Source organism: Chelonoidis abingdonii, chromosome 3 (genome assembly GCF_003597395.2).
Source record: "Chelonoidis abingdonii isolate Lonesome George chromosome 3, CheloAbing_2.0, whole genome shotgun sequence".
In the NCBI taxonomy this organism is placed as follows: Eukaryota; Metazoa; Chordata; order Testudines; family Testudinidae; genus Chelonoidis; species Chelonoidis abingdonii.
This window is the reverse complement of record NC_133771.1, coordinates 40,870,122-40,883,973: the sequence shown is the minus strand read 5'-3', so window position 1 is coordinate 40,883,973 and position 13,852 is coordinate 40,870,122. Positions and strand designations below refer to the sequence as shown.

The 13,852-nt window shown below is 37.2% G+C and overlaps 1 protein-coding gene across 3 annotated transcripts in view; it reads left to right on the top strand.

Annotated features, from left to right (window-relative positions):
• The window catches only part of LOC116835954 (testis development-related protein), a 46,970-nt gene extending 36,461 nt beyond the window's left edge, over positions 1 to 10,509 (top strand). For all 3 annotated transcript variants that reach the window (XM_075063701.1, XM_075063699.1, XM_075063700.1), the window contains 2 exons: positions 3,208 to 3,311; positions 7,261 to 10,509. In XM_075063701.1, coding sequence (XP_074919802.1) covers positions 3,208 to 3,311; positions 7,261 to 7,606 — 450 coding nt within the window. In that variant the 3' untranslated portion in view covers positions 7,607 to 10,509. The remainder of the gene's footprint in view (positions 1 to 3,207; positions 3,312 to 7,260) is intronic.
• The last annotated feature ends 3,343 nt before the right edge of the window (positions 10,510 to 13,852 follow it).

The window sequence follows — 13,852 nt, the reverse complement described above, 5'->3', positions numbered from 1 at the left end:
CTGCCATTATCCCTAAGCTCCTCATTAGCCTCAGTAAAGACAGAGGCAAAGAATTTATTTAGATATGGGCCATGCCTGGATTATCCGTAACCTCCACTCCATCCTCAGTGTTTAGTGCTCCCACTTCTTCTTTCTTTGTTTCCTTCTTATTTATATGGCTATAGAACCTTTTAATATTGGTTTTAATTACCTTTGCAAGGTCCCTGGCTACATTGCTTTTCACCTTTCTCACTTTAGCCCTGTATGTTCTGACCTCAATAAGGTAGCTTTCCTTGCTGATCCCTCCCATCTTCCACTCCTTGTAGGCTTTCTGCTTTTTCTTAATCACTTCTCTGAGAAGCTTGCTCATCCAGCTTGGTCTACAACTCCTGCCTATGAATTTTTTCCGCTTTCTTGGGTTGCAGGCTTCTGATAGTTTCTGCAACTTTGACTTGAAGTAATTCCAGGCCTCCTCCGTATTTAGATCCACAAATTCTTCAGTCTAGTTTTATAGCTGATGGGCCTTAATGAGCCATTAAGCAGGCTAGGCAGTGCTGATGCCAAACGGTCTGCAGGGTGTTACCCAGAAGCATAGTACAAGTTTGAAATACAGACATCTCTTTAACTCATAATACAAAGGTGATACAAACACATAAATGAGATTATAATATTTGGCAAATTATAACATTTTTGCAGATACCTTACATGGCCTATCTGGAACAACTCATTACAGTTTTACAGTATTGATAGTCATAATATCCTCAAGTGTCCCACAGATTCCATACAGTATCACACCTTGTTTCCTGTATTTTTTCCCCTTCACTCACACTTATTCCAGTCTTTCTTACCCACCTCTTCACATTCATCTGTGTACCCTTGTGCACTCCCACATAGGACTGGAAGATGTGCCAGGTTTCTTGTAGCCAGAGGACTAAATCTGCTCCCAAAGACCAGTATGGAAAAATGGGACTGATGATATCTGGGAGAGATCCCTTCCATTCTTCTGAGAAAAGGAGTATGCTGGGACTCCTACTAGAGTGTTGTTCTTGAATTCTGTTTAGAGTCTGTTTTGTAGCTACGTCTGACTAGTTAGATGTGGACTAAATTTGAAGCTCCCTCCAAATCTCCTCTGGCTACTGCAAGGGAAGATGATTCTCTCTCTCTTCCCATAAACCTATAACCACAGAGTCTCCTGGCTTCTGCGCACAGGTTGTCTCTGCTCCTCTACTTTGCTGTTTACATGACCTCTGTTTTTTGTGCCCTCCTCAGTGAATAACTCCAGCGTCTTCCTCCATTGATGTTTAAGGGCTTTCCCAAGCAGCCACAGCAGAGTGAAAATAACCCGATTCATGTCCATTTCATTGCTGGCCACAGGATTTTAAAATGTAGCAGTGAAAACTAAGAGGACTAGTCAGTTTTTACTATATTCCAGCTCAGGAAAGCTCTGAATAGGGGCAGAAGTCCTGGAGCTGTCTGTCTGCAGACTTGGGAAGACACAGTGGTCATGTTTGGAAGATTATCTTCACAACCAAAGGGTTAAGAGCCATTCTTTGTTGTATCTGTGCAGGACCACAGCACAGATGGAGAAAAGTTAACAGAGGTGGCTTTAAACTGTCTTTGTATTCCCCAGATCCTAAGGCCATGAGACTGCTGGGCTATGTCTCTGGCATAAAAGAGCTTCAGGTCCCAAAAAAGGGGTCTGGTAGCTGTGAATGCCCGGATATAGAGACACTCTAGGCGCTCTCATTGTGCCAGAAAAAGAGAAGCAGGATGGAGGCTGTGACGTTGCACTCCATATATTTTATGGAAATATGCTTATGAATATGACATAACTGGAATATGCTTTATGCTAAAACCCCTTGTATGGTGTCATTAGAAAACATGTAATCTACAAAATGTGTTCATCCTATTTGTTTGAATGTATTATTTCTATATCTGGGGTTAGGAGAATAAGGTATAAACTTGTATCACTGATGTAAACATATTAAGTGGAGGCCATTTAGGGTGTTCCAGAAACAATCAATTGTAAATGGCCGTAGTTATTTGAAAGCCTTCCTGTGTATGTGTGGGCCAACCCAGGAAGAATGGAGACAAGGGGTCTTATAGTGACATGTGACCATGTCACCTGATAATGAAATCCATCTTAAATCTAGTATTTTTCCATTTAGAAGGTAGGGTGGGGACCCAGAGAGCCAAAAGATTCCTGCCTTGTGCCAGAGCTATAAAAGGGGGTGGAGCAGGACAAAAGGGGCTGCCAGTCATGAGAAAACCCCGGCTTACCATCTGAAATACCACCTGCTGGAACTAACAAGGACTGTACTGGGGAAAGGATTGGGTCCAGACTAGGAAGGAGTCTAGTCTTTGAAAGAAACTTATTGGAACATTTCTAAAAGGTGAGATATTACCTGTAATCAGTTTCTTAATGTATTAGGCTTAGACTTGCATGTTTTGTTTCATTTTGCTTGGTGACTTGCTTTGTTCTGTCTGTTACTACTTGAAACCTCTTAAAACCTACTTTTTATACTTAATAGAATCACTTTGGTTTATTAATAAACCCAGAGTAAGTGATTAATACCTGGGGGAGCAAACAGCTGTTCAGATCTCTCTATCAGTGATATAAAGGGCGTACAATTTATGAATTTACTCTGTATAAGCTTTATACAGAGTAAAATGGATTTTTCTGGGAGTTTGGATCCCATTGGGAACTGAGTGTCTGGGTGCTGGAGAAAGGTAACCTGCTGAGCTGTTTTTGGTTAAAGTCTGCAGCTTTGGGAGTGTGGCCCAGACCCTGGGTCTGCGTTGCAGCAGGCTAGCGTGCCTGGCTCAACAAGGCAGGGTTCTGGAGTCCCAAGCTGGCAGGGGAAACGGGCTCAGAGATAATTTCAGCATATCAAGTGGCAGTCCCAAGGGGATCTCTGTGACTGAGTCTGTCACAGAGGGTCATAGGAGCCACTACTTTTGTCCTCACTGGCCAGCTCAGCTGGTTTTAAGGTGCAAAGTAGCTTTAATGGATCAGTGAATCTGGCCCAGGATATGTCTTTAAGAAATGTCTTTCTCTCAGAAGGATGATTGAGAGGTGGGAGGAAGGAGGGGAAAGACATTCTGTGTAAACTGAAGGTAACTGCCTGGGAAAAGATTAATTTATACTTGCCATAGGGTGTGAGCTTTTCAAGCCCTGGGAGTAAGTTTGTAATGCATTTTCACTGGTATTTTTACTACCTTGTGTAGGTTCAGAGTGCAAGTTTTTGGGGTTGGAAAGAAGTGACCTCTATGTTCAGTAAAGACGATGAACAACAATTGCTAGCAGGATGCAAGGCTCCAAAATCAAAAGGGTAAGTAAAACGTAGTGGCAAATGAATTAGAAAATCAACAAGCTGAGGATAATGGCTGCAGGATCACTGGAGTTAGTAAAAGTAGGACCTAAAGAACCAATTTAGAAAAAAAATTACTAATCTATTGAAAGTTTCTGAAAGCTAAATGGTTATATTTTTGAAACTATTAAATTTGCATTCTTCAGATTTGATCTCTTATTTAAGCTTTGAACTTAAAATGTGTAGAGTCTGCTCTACTAGGCTGGGCAATCTCCTGTACGTACCGGGGGACAGCCACAATAAATGTAGTTGGAATAACAGCCTTTTATTTTAGAAAGTAATTAAAAGTTTTGGATTTTTTCCCCTCTTAGGTATAATTTGGCACTTTAAACTGTGATCAGTACTATATGCATAATATCTATTGCACTGTAATTCCTCCTCTGATTCAACTAAATTTCATTTTGTAGAGAAAAAATCAGTCAAAGCTTCTTTTAATACTTATGACTGATTTTTCTGTATAAATCAAAATTAAGTAACTAATTGGAGTGCAAGTGAAGTGCTGGATAATCAATAGCAGCACTCTGAAATTTTAAGCCACTATTACTTAGTTTTTAAAAACCACAAAAACAAAACAAAAACCCTCTCAAATAAGTCCTTAAAGTGTGGTTGGATATTGAAAAGGGACTGTGTAAAGTGATACTTTCTAATCTGTCATATCTGTTCCGTGCATACAAAGATGCAGTTTAACAACAAAAAAAAGTTTTGATTACTTGTATTCTTAATAACACTCCAGAACAAGCACATCTTAGAAAGAATCCAACTTTCTCTTGCTCTTCTGCTTTGTTTAGTATAGTTTTCTAAGCTCCAGTGACACGGCCAATCAAGTTACACCTGAAGACAATAGTTACACAGTCACTTTGAGCCCAGGTTACATACGGAATGCTAATGTGAAAAGGGAAGAACCCAGTTTAAGTCCAGATTCTCAGGCTGAGTTTGTAGAATTGTCAGTTGCATAATATCTTCTGACTTGTAAAGCAAGCACACATGATATGGAAATTGAGACTCTGTAAAGGTGGGAAAACATTGTCATTTTTAATCAGTTTTCAGAGTACAAATGCACCTTAAGGTTAATTTTGTTGTAAACAGTTCTTGATTTTTTTTATTATTATTTTATAGAAAATGAAACTAAGTGATCTAGCCATGAAAAATGAGGAAATCACTGGGAAATCTAAGACTGGGTCTAATTAGATTTGGGATTGGAAAGGAATTTTCCATTGGATCAGATTGGCAGAGACCCTGAGGGTGTTTCGCCTTCATCTGCAACATGGGGCACCGGCCACTTGCAGGTTTAAAGTACTGTAAATGGTGGATTATCTGTAGCTTGAAATATTTAAATAATGATTTGAGGACTTCAGTAACTCAGCCAGAGATGTTAGGGGTCTGTTACAGAAGTGAGTGGGTACGGTTCTGTGGTCTGCAAGGTCTAGGAGGTCAGACTAGATTATTCTGACCTTAAAATCTATGAGCCTATGAGATTAAAATAGCTCATGATGGTCCCTTCTGACTTTAAAAGAGTCTATGAGATTAAAATAGCCAAAACAGATTTTTGGTTTTAATAACAGAGGAAAGATTTCTTAAAGTACTGATATTCAGTCACTTCTATTTAATTGGGATATTAACAATTTCCCTATTTCAGAGGTTGCAAGCTGAAATTAAGCATTTTCATCTTTAACCCCCTCTTCCCCAACTATATTCAATGGGTACTTTAACTGCAATAAGGACATTTGACTGTGCATTATTAGTGAGTAATGGAAACTTTGAATCTGCTTCACTTCATAACTCATTGCACATCGAAGGTTATGTATGTATCAGCATTAGTACCCGATCTTCTGTGTCTTACTATTTAATTATATACAAACTTACTTGTATAAACACTTGACATTTTGCATTTTAAATGCTGCACTCTGCAAATATTAAGTTTATTAACCTATACATAGCTTAAAATCTAAATTAGTATTTCAGGTACCCTGTATAAAGTCCCTGTTTTTTTTAAAAGAGAGAGCAGAGATTTCATAAGGTGATTTTTATGGCAATGCATTGCGGCCAATATACTACAAATCTTTTCAGGAAAGCTGGTACCTATAAAAGCATTGCAATGCACATTAAATATTTTTGGACATAACCTGTCAGGGTGACAATTGATGTATGAAACTTAGCATTACAGTGACTGAATACTAAAGCTGGTTGGCAAATGATAAACATTTTCATAATTCATTTCCTTTTACCACTGGGGTAGATTTGCCTAATTGTCTTAATGTATGTTTTAATGTATGTTATAATGTTATTAAGCATAATTCAAAAATAATGTAATAAGATCTGGTTGAATTGTGTCTTTTTATGGTTTATAACACCTAATTTGTCTTGCATTCACCCACATAGTTTGTTCTAGATTATCATATCACTGTACCTTGCTTGGGACCAAAAGTCTGGCAAGCTGCTCTTTCTGAAGCTGACAGTAATGAAGCCTGTATATGTTAGCATGGCCTGGTCACCATCATGGGCTGACACCTTAACTTTAGTGAATGTGTCTTCATGCTCAGTTTTGGATAAACTGCAAACAGAATTTTAACATATAAGAATTACTGCATGACCTTGTTGCTATTTCTGGAGGACAAGTCTATCACTTGGAATTGTAACAATTACATTAGTATTATGAATGACCATTGTACATTTTGCTTAATTAGAGAAATGAAATTACAGAACTTCGTATGCATGTGTTAAGTTGAACAAAGTAGTTTAGATAATTGAATGTTTCTCTATGAACTGCTCAAAGAAAACTGGAACAAATTATTTTTAGGGTGCAATATATTCTTCAAACATTGATGGTTATAAACACGCTTTAAAAAATCTTTAGAACTTGGTTGCAAACAAAATTTAACTTCTCAAAACTTGGCTCCGTTTAAAAAAAACATACAAACTTTGGTTTAGTGCAAGGGTAAGTTAGGGCATTAAGTACAAAGGGGTACAGAGTGTCAGGTTGAGTAGCACCTTACTTAACAAGTGATTCCACTAATTGCAATGTGATCATTCATAGACTAATGAATACTATTCCTTATGAATAAAGATAATGAAATGTAGCACAAAATATTTCAAATGCTCATATTGATGGCGTTGGTTTTTTTTTTTTTTTTGGTCAGAGTATTTCTTTGGAAACTAGGAAAACTCTTGTCTCTTTCCTCCTTTTCTCATATCTAATTTATTGTATTCCTCAGTCAGCTTGAAAAGTTTTTGTGGTTGTGTGTGTTTGCTCTTTATTTTTACAATTTTGTTCATGATCTCCCAGGGCACAGATCCTGCAAGTTGTTCATATTGGGAGACTTGTGCACGTCCGTTGACTTCTTGGAAGCGTAACACAGACAGAGGGGCCAACTTGTGCAGAACAACTTGCAGGGCTAATCTCTTCTTCAGTGTGTGAAAATCATCGCCAGACTTCTTTCTACTGAAAAAAATATAGAGATTTGATTTGTTTGTGTGGTGTTAAAAATATTCTCCTTTTGTTCAAAAGAAAAAAATTGCAAGAATAGCTTTGAATTTTCCACACTCTCAGTCAAGCGTGTTGCAAACATATCCTTCTTTGTAGCTGGAGATATGAAAATATAGTAGAGGAATGAAGTCCCATATAACAATTATACATAATTTAATGATACAAAGATTTGTTACATATTTAGATATTTATTTTGTGGGAGCTTTGTATGAAACAGAGAGGATTTTATAAAAAGCTATTCAGTTTTTAAAAAAAATATCTTACACTTAGGCAAATCTTCTGTTTTTGTGAGTTGCTTTGGCAGAACCAGTTTAGGAAAGTTTATCTTTTGCTATCTTGAATAAGTATGTCCTCTAAAGAGAGTTTGATGTTTTTAATGGGGAGAAACATCAATATTTTAAATAACACATTTTTGTTATTCTCTAGAACTAATTTAAAATTAAAAGAAGATGTGAAGTCAGAAAAGAAATCTGGATTTTGGGACAGTTTGGCAATAAAACAGAACACCCAAAGCAGGAAACCAGATCAGATTGAAGGGTGGGAACCACCACAGATTACTGCTGGAGACCCCATCAGTGATGCAGGAAATACTTTAAGTGACTATCCATCCTGGGCAGGCTGGGAAGATGAGACCAAAGGCTCCACAAAATACACAAACCTGGCCAGCTCAGGAAACAGTTCCAGGTGGAGTATCAAATCAGCAGGAAAGCTGGTTAGTATTAGAAGACAGAGCAAAGGTAACCTTACTGATAACTGGGAAGAACTAGAATGACACTGATAATGTGAAATACTTTACAAATAAGAATAGAAAAGTTCCATGATTTACATGTGTATTTAAACCAAAATTAAATCTGCTCAATATTGCACCTTTATACAGTACTTTGTTTTATTCGAATTGTTAGATTTTTTCTCACATTTTCTTATTACATTGTTAGTCAGGTTTTCCACACTAAAAAGATGGAGAACCTATTTGTGTGCCTATATTTCATATTCAGGCTCTGCAGTATGTTTGGCTGTTGGTTTTACCAAAAAAAAGAAAACAAGTAATTCCTTAGTGAATGTAAAATACAGGTTGTAAATTTTCACTGCCTTATGTAGGAACTTCCATGAGCCTGGGGTCCTGGGGTTTCTGATTCTTAAGGATCACTCAAGATTTTATTTTTAATTCTGTCTCTTTAAGTAACAGTGCCGATCTGCAGCTTGCCACAACAATGCTTCCATTTGGTACACTGTTTTTCAGAACTTCAGCATGAGCACATGCTTTTCTGGTTTGTCCATACAAGATGCTAAATTTTCACAATGTGCTATGTATAGTACGTGAAATGTGAGAACACCAAATGAGTCTTCCGAAGTTTATACTGAATGGTCCTTATTGTTGTGAAAAGTTGGCAGTTTTTAAAAACAAATTTGTCATGCTAAAAATAAAATGTAAAAAACATATTAAACATCAGGAAAGCAGACATTACAGTTGGATTTAAGGGGAATTCAATATTCAAAACCCTTACCCTTCAATCTAGGGATATATTGTTTCTCATGGAGGTGGTGGAAGGTTCTTGTTTTTACAAAAGCTGGTCCTTCTTCTCCTTCAAATTGTTTAATCTTGGTCCTATGTTTATTTTTTGGTAAGAAAGGCTCTGATGATGCCTTTTGGCATTTCCAGTATAGCTAAGCAATTGCAAGTAGATTCTCTCACACACAAGTTTTAATGTTTTTTGTTATAAGGCTCCATCTTGTTTGCTACTGATACTTTTATTTTTAGTGAAAAGGGGCGAAACATGAAACTTTACACTAGAGATGTGAGATTTATATAAAACACTAAAAGTGCCTCTTTATAACATGCCATTATTTTAATGACATAATTAGCAGTATGTCCAACATCCGATCTAAAATCAGTTTCCATTTTGTTCTATATATATTGTATAAATGCTATTTTAACATTTAGGGGGAAAAAACCCTAATGTTTCATCAAATACAGATGTTAGGATTTTTCTCTCCTGAATGTTAAACTGGTATTATAGTTACAAATTAGATAGAGTATAACATATGTCATTCATAACTCTTTCTATATTATATATTCTATAGCAATATGACCACCATTAGTAGGAAGCTCAAATACCCATTTCAGATAAAATCAAAACCTTTATAAGAAATTAAAATGTATTGTTAAAATGCCAAGCATGTCGTGTTGTATAAATATTTCTCACATGACGTCTCTGCTAACCAAAAAGGATAGCTGCAATTTTCTTAAAATGTTTTTGCTGTTGCCTCTCTTTCCACTGCCGCATTTGCCCCCCAAGACATACACATATGTATGTGCTCCTGGTTTGCAATATCCAAATGGATATTCATTTGAAATCAGTGAAGTCTCTGCTATATAGATCTGTCTGTAGGGAAACAGTGTGTCAAAGCATGTCTTTTTTAAAAATAGAACGTTATGAGACACTATTTTAAAATTATATAAAGGAACAGCAATGGTTGGCTGCTGCAAAACTGGGTCTTTTGGTTTGTAAATTTTTTAATACAAAAATTAATAGAGGAGAAAGGGTTGGAGTTACGTTATGCTGTATACGAGTTATGTATTATTATTTGGCCCCATTAGGAAAAATACAAATTCACCTTAGGCAAGAAACAGGTTTATACAAACTTCTGTCCTGGGCATGAGTACAGAAAATCCTTGCTAAAAGGATGCTCTGTTCTACAGTTTATGGAAAGCATTTATAGAGCTGGAGCAAAAGTGTGGCATGTTGGTAGTTAGTGCTAACAAAAAGGGATTGAAGCAAATCTATTTGGAACCCTCAGTGTTTGATTGGAGGAGGAGAGTCACGGATGCCATTTTTTCCTCCAGTGGAAGCTCCGTTTATACTGTTACCAGTAAAAGTTATGCCTTGCACATTATACTGTTAAGTGCCTGTATTTCACCATGATGATATATTTGTGATGCACAGCTTAACTGAGAAGTTAATTTTCATTTTTTGTTTTTAAATTTCCAATAAAGGATATAGTCTCAAGGCAGAAACTTATTATAAAAGAAAGCTGTATCTAAATGGGAACTTGAGATATGTAAATGTAAGGTCTGACTTTCTTAGATATACAAATATTTTTTAAAAAGTGGTGTCCTCAGACATAATTCTTTAATTATAAAGACAAATATTACATTTAATATAATGGTAACATATATATTAAATATTAAATTTAATATAATGGTAACATTTCTGTTTTGAGAACACAGTGGTGTGACATTTTCTTTTGTAATGTTCATAGACTTTTTGTTAAATATCTGGAGATTATGATTTTTTTTCTTTTTTAATGTTTAACTACACTATCCATTCATGGACTTATGCTATACATAACTCCATGTGTGGAATAGGAGTAGAATATGCCCCTTAAAGTTTGTTTTGAAATTGCATTTCAATCTATGTGAACTGATTTAGAAGAAGATAGCATCAAAATTGTATACTAAGATTGCACAAAATGAATAAAACATTGTTTATATTGCTTTTTCATTGCCAATCTGCATGATTGTTGTCTTGAACTTAATTGGAGTGAGATGCTCCATAGCTGTAACTAGTCACTTAACATAAATAAAAGTTCTTTACTAAGTATTTTTATTTATTAATATCACTTGCAAAAATATAGTATTTTCACATCTTAATAAAGAATCAATTTGAACTGAAATGCCTCATTCCATAATTTTTGTTCTATATTCATGCCTGTATATCTGATCTTATTTGCCATAAAGCTATGTGATTAGTGTTTGTATGTAACTCTGAGGTTCTTGAGTCATCTTAGAATTCATCCAAGGAAGTAACAGATATGTCTAAACAGATGCATGTATATAATGATGCACGTTTGAATTCTCCTAGAAGTAGCGAATATCATAGCTATGAAACATTGCCCATGGCTCTTGTAGTGAGAGAATTTGATTGTCTTGACTGGTATACACTTTTTATTAATAATTCCATAATTGTTGTGAAAGCAAGAGTAGAATGGTACCCTACTGAATTCTGAAGATTTCCAAGGTAAGTAATATGCTATCTTTATGTAGGAAGGACATCTCAATATGCTGATTCCTCCTTGCTTGTTTACTGATTTTGTTGGGATTGTGATATATAACGAAGGCCTGAGAGATGTTTGGTGGGTTTTATTGTATGTTTTGTTTTTGTTTTGTTTTGGGTTTTTTGCTTGATTGTTCTTGCTGACTGTTTTTCCTGGCCACAACTAGTAGGATTGTAAGAGTGGTATCCTTTATCCAGCATGGAATGATAATCAACAAATGGATAAAGAGCACAAAGTTGAGAAACAAAGGATATTGAACCTAGTATACATTTTACTTCAGATTTCTCTGTAGGAACAGGGCAATGAAGTGTGTGGTGAAAAATCAGGCAAAAGGGACTAAAATACTTTACGCTGCTACCCCGCTATAACACAGTTGTGGGGAGCCAAAAATCCCTACCGCGTTATAGCTGAAACCCCATTATATCGGGGTAGGGGCAGCAGGGCTCTGGCTGTGATTTAAAGAGCTCCGGTCTCCAGCCGTTGTGGGGAGCCCCAGGCTTTTTAAATCACCGGTGGAGCTCCGTTGCCACAGCCCTGAGGTAGGGGCGGCAGGGCTCCAGCGAGATTTAAAGGGCCTGGAGCTCTCCGCAGCAGCCAGAGCCCTGGATCTTTTAAAGCACCACCCAAGCCCCGCTGCTGCAGCCCCGGGGTAGCAGCAGCAGGGCTCCAGCAGTGATTTAAAGAGCTCTGGCCACTGGCCACTGCAGGGAGTCTGGGCCTTTTAAATTGCTGGCGAGTCCCGTTGCCGCAGCCCTAGGATAGCGGCGGCAGGGCTCCAGCGGTGATTTAAAGGGCCAGGGCATCCCCGCAGCAGCTGGAGCCTTGGACCCTTTAAGGCGCCACTCATGTTATATCAGGTTGCGTTATAGAGGGTAGAGGTCTGTACTCTTTAATATCATGTAAACTCTGAGCTAGATTAAGAGGGAAGGAGAAGAACTGCTTGTAAAGTAAATTACAAAGACTTGTCCTCTATCTCAACTGGAAGAGAATATTTGCTTTGGAATTTGGGAAGTCAGATATATCAAATTTTAGCATTCACTGAAAAACACAAGAAAACAATTAAATTGTCTTCCCTTTACCAGTTTATTAAACAATTCAAGAACTTGTCTGTTGTTTAAACTTTTATGCTACTGAGAGCATGGTGGATAAAAATGGATGATTTATAAAAATCAGATTTTTAATACACATATTTTTCTTTAAAAAATCTATTTTAAACTATTTTTTGAAATCGATAACCTGTGTTACAGCCTAAATTTAATCTATTACATTAATGTAAATATTTTAAAAAATTAAGCAGTACTTGTGTAACTCTTCTGCCAGGTGGAACCAGCAGCAACCAGGGCCAGGTTCAATATCTAGGGTGTGGAAGTAGCGAAAGAACTGGTAGGAATTTGTAGGGGATTTTAATGTAAGATAGTTTTTGTTAGTAAGATTTAGGCTAGCTATAATTTTAATAATGCAAGATTTGTAAAAGCGAGGATTGTGTGAGTCGAGTGGAAGAGAATTGTGTGAGAAGTTGTTGTGATTTTGTATTAATAAAGAATGTAGATTGGTGTTTAAATAGACGTGAGAACATTTATAGTACTTTTTTTAAGCATTTGGATTGGTTAATAAAGTATGGGCTTTTATATATTAAATTTTGTTAAGTTTATTAAAAAATGCATGTAAATTAAATTTATTGTAATATTTAAAATAATTAAACCTCCTGGTATGCCAACTAATTTATAGTTAGTGTTTTTGTATTAATATCTAACATTTAAATAAAAATAAAAAATTAATAAACATTTTACCTATTAAAAACCCCATAGCTTTAGTGTATTTATAAACTGAAGCCAAAAAAAATTATTACTGTTTATAATTGCGTTTGCTAAAAAATAAAAAACAAAAAACTTTCCATTGATACAACACAAAACCAGCTCAAGCCCCCACCCAGTAACCTAGGAAAATTACACAGCACCCCTGGGCACCTCTGAGAGACAATACTTCCCCACTCACAAGCGTAGAATCTGAGAGTAGAAAAGAAACTTTTAATGAAAGGAGAGAAGTCACCAGACATTAATTAGGGAAAATGCTGTAAGCAGGATTCATAATCATAAACTGTGATGGGACACCCACCCCAGAGTGCATGGGGCAGTGCGTTCTGCCTCATATTCTTGAGTTCTACAACCAAAAGTTCCTTTTCTGTGCCCCTCTACTCCCTCACCATACCCCGCTCACAGTGGTTCTCCTGGATCAGCGAGGACCCAGGGTTCAGAGGCACATCTGTGTGAGTTCACCTCCCATCCAGGAAAGAAAGCACCTTGCTTGCTCTGAGCATTTATTCTGGCTGGCGACCCTGCCAGCCACTCGTTCTGCTCTGCTGGCTCCCTGTCAGCAGCTCCCTCTGCTTGCCGCCTCCCTATTCCACTCACTGATCACCTTCTGTCACCAGCCTCTCTGCTGTGACCTCTGCTAGTCAGCTCTTAAGCTGGGCAGAAACACTGTCCCACTACAAGTGATAGTCAGATCTTTGGAGTACCTAAAATAACAAAAGGCTCCTAACGGAGCTTATTTAGCTCTATCTTTGAAAAGTGGGAAGGAACAGGTTAAACCAAACCTGGGACACCTGGACAGAGCCCACTCCTCCTGGCTCACTGTCCCCACCCCTCATAATTTACTTTCACAGGAGTCTGGTATTCGAGCCACTGGCTTAATCGCCCTTTCAGCTGAGGACAACCCCTTCATTTAGAACAGGTTAAGCACAGTTCTGTGCCCCTTATTTATATAATACAGACAATAACATTGATAAAATGTCACTACCCCTTCATTCAGTACTAAAGTGATTTGTAACTCAACAGCAGCCAAATTTGATCACTTGGAGCTACACAGCTCCTGTCTGCTGGACACCTATGCAAAGTAGGTGTGTTCATGTAAATATAGTTTGCTCCTGAAGTCTCTTCTCCTCCCAGATAGCTGTCAGGGG